The following is a 1,262-nucleotide window of genomic DNA, read 5'->3' on the forward strand; positions in this document are numbered from 1 at the left end:
GTGTGTGTGTGTGTGTGTGTGTGTGTGTGTGTGTGTGTGTATGTGTGTGTGTGTGTGTTTACTCAGGGTGGGAAAATCCTCCTACATGAACAGATATGTGAATCACCGCTTCACCAACATGTACCGAGCCACTGTAGGGACCGACTTCCTCTCCAAGACCGTCAACATAGACGGGGACACTGTCACCCTGCAGGTAACTCCTCTGTCTACCTGTGCAGTCCCAGTGAAACACCACCGACCACTGATGCACGTTCACATTCTTGTGTGTGTGTGTGTGTGTGTGTGTGTGTGTGTGTGTGTGTGTCAGATCTGGGACACAGCAGGTACTGAGAGGTTCCAGTCTCTGGGTACACCTCTGTACAGAGGAGCCCACTGCTGCATGCTGGTGTTTGATGTCACATCCAAGGCCAGTTTCTCCGCCTTGGATTTGTGGAGGAAGGAGTTCCTGGTCCAGGGTGAACCCCAGGACCCATCTGACTTCCCTTTTATTGTCCTGGGCAACAAGACCGACCTGAGTGACCGGGAGGTCAGTCAGTATCAAGTTGATAGTTTTATACTTTTCAGGAAATGAGCCAATCAAACACTATTTCATCAATGTGATTCTCTGATATTCAGACTCAGCCAGACAAGTCATCAATCAAATGATATGTGTGTTGGTGGTGGGGGTTGGGTCATTGCACTATGACCAAGGCAACATCAGCAGCACTGACCTAACAGAGAGTGTTCAAGTTTTATCTGTCCAGTCAAACACATGCAAGCCTGAGCTTTACAGAGGACACTTCAGCTCTAATGTTGCCTGTACATGAAATGTGTACAGGCTGTGGGATATCCAGGAGCACTGAGTCAGAGGCAAATGCTATTTAAAATCTAAACATTTCTTTTTAGCTGCTCATCCTGGAGATGTTTGACTTAGTACTTTGAGATGTGAAAATGTGAAATGACATGTTTGGTGTTGATGAGTGCAAAGTGTGTTTAATGTAATCATGACCCGACAGAGCTCCAAGGACGTAAAGAATATTGTGTTTAATTAGAAATACTGAAACAGTTACAAAGAAACACTTAAATTATCAATCAATCAACATAAAATGAATTATAATTATAATTGATAATTGATTGATCATTTAAAGCAAAAATTCAAATCACTCTGGTCACAACTTCTCCAATGTGAGGAGGTGATGTTATAAGATGTTACCTCGGAGTTTAGTAATTCTTTATTACTGTATTCTGACATGTTATAGACTAAAAGATTAATTGATTAACTG

General features: G+C 42.7%; 1 protein-coding gene across 1 annotated transcript; it reads left to right on the top strand.

Annotated features, from left to right (window-relative positions):
- Positions 1 to 66: 66 nt before the first annotated feature.
- Positions 67 to 526, top strand: LOC111670680 (ras-related protein Rab-7a-like; the record flags this gene model as incomplete). The annotated part of the gene is made up of 2 exons (XM_023427510.2): positions 67 to 193; positions 308 to 526. Coding segments are annotated over 2 exons (346 nt in total), but the record flags the coding sequence as incomplete, so codon positions are not given.
- Between the last annotated feature and the right edge of the window lie 736 nt (positions 527 to 1,262).

Source organism: Seriola lalandi, unplaced genomic scaffold (genome assembly GCF_002814215.2).
Source record: "Seriola lalandi dorsalis isolate HSWRI2012SDOR001 ecotype SW California unplaced genomic scaffold, Sedor1 jcf7180002006058, whole genome shotgun sequence".
Taxonomy (NCBI): Eukaryota; Metazoa; Chordata; class Actinopteri; order Carangiformes; family Carangidae; genus Seriola; species Seriola lalandi.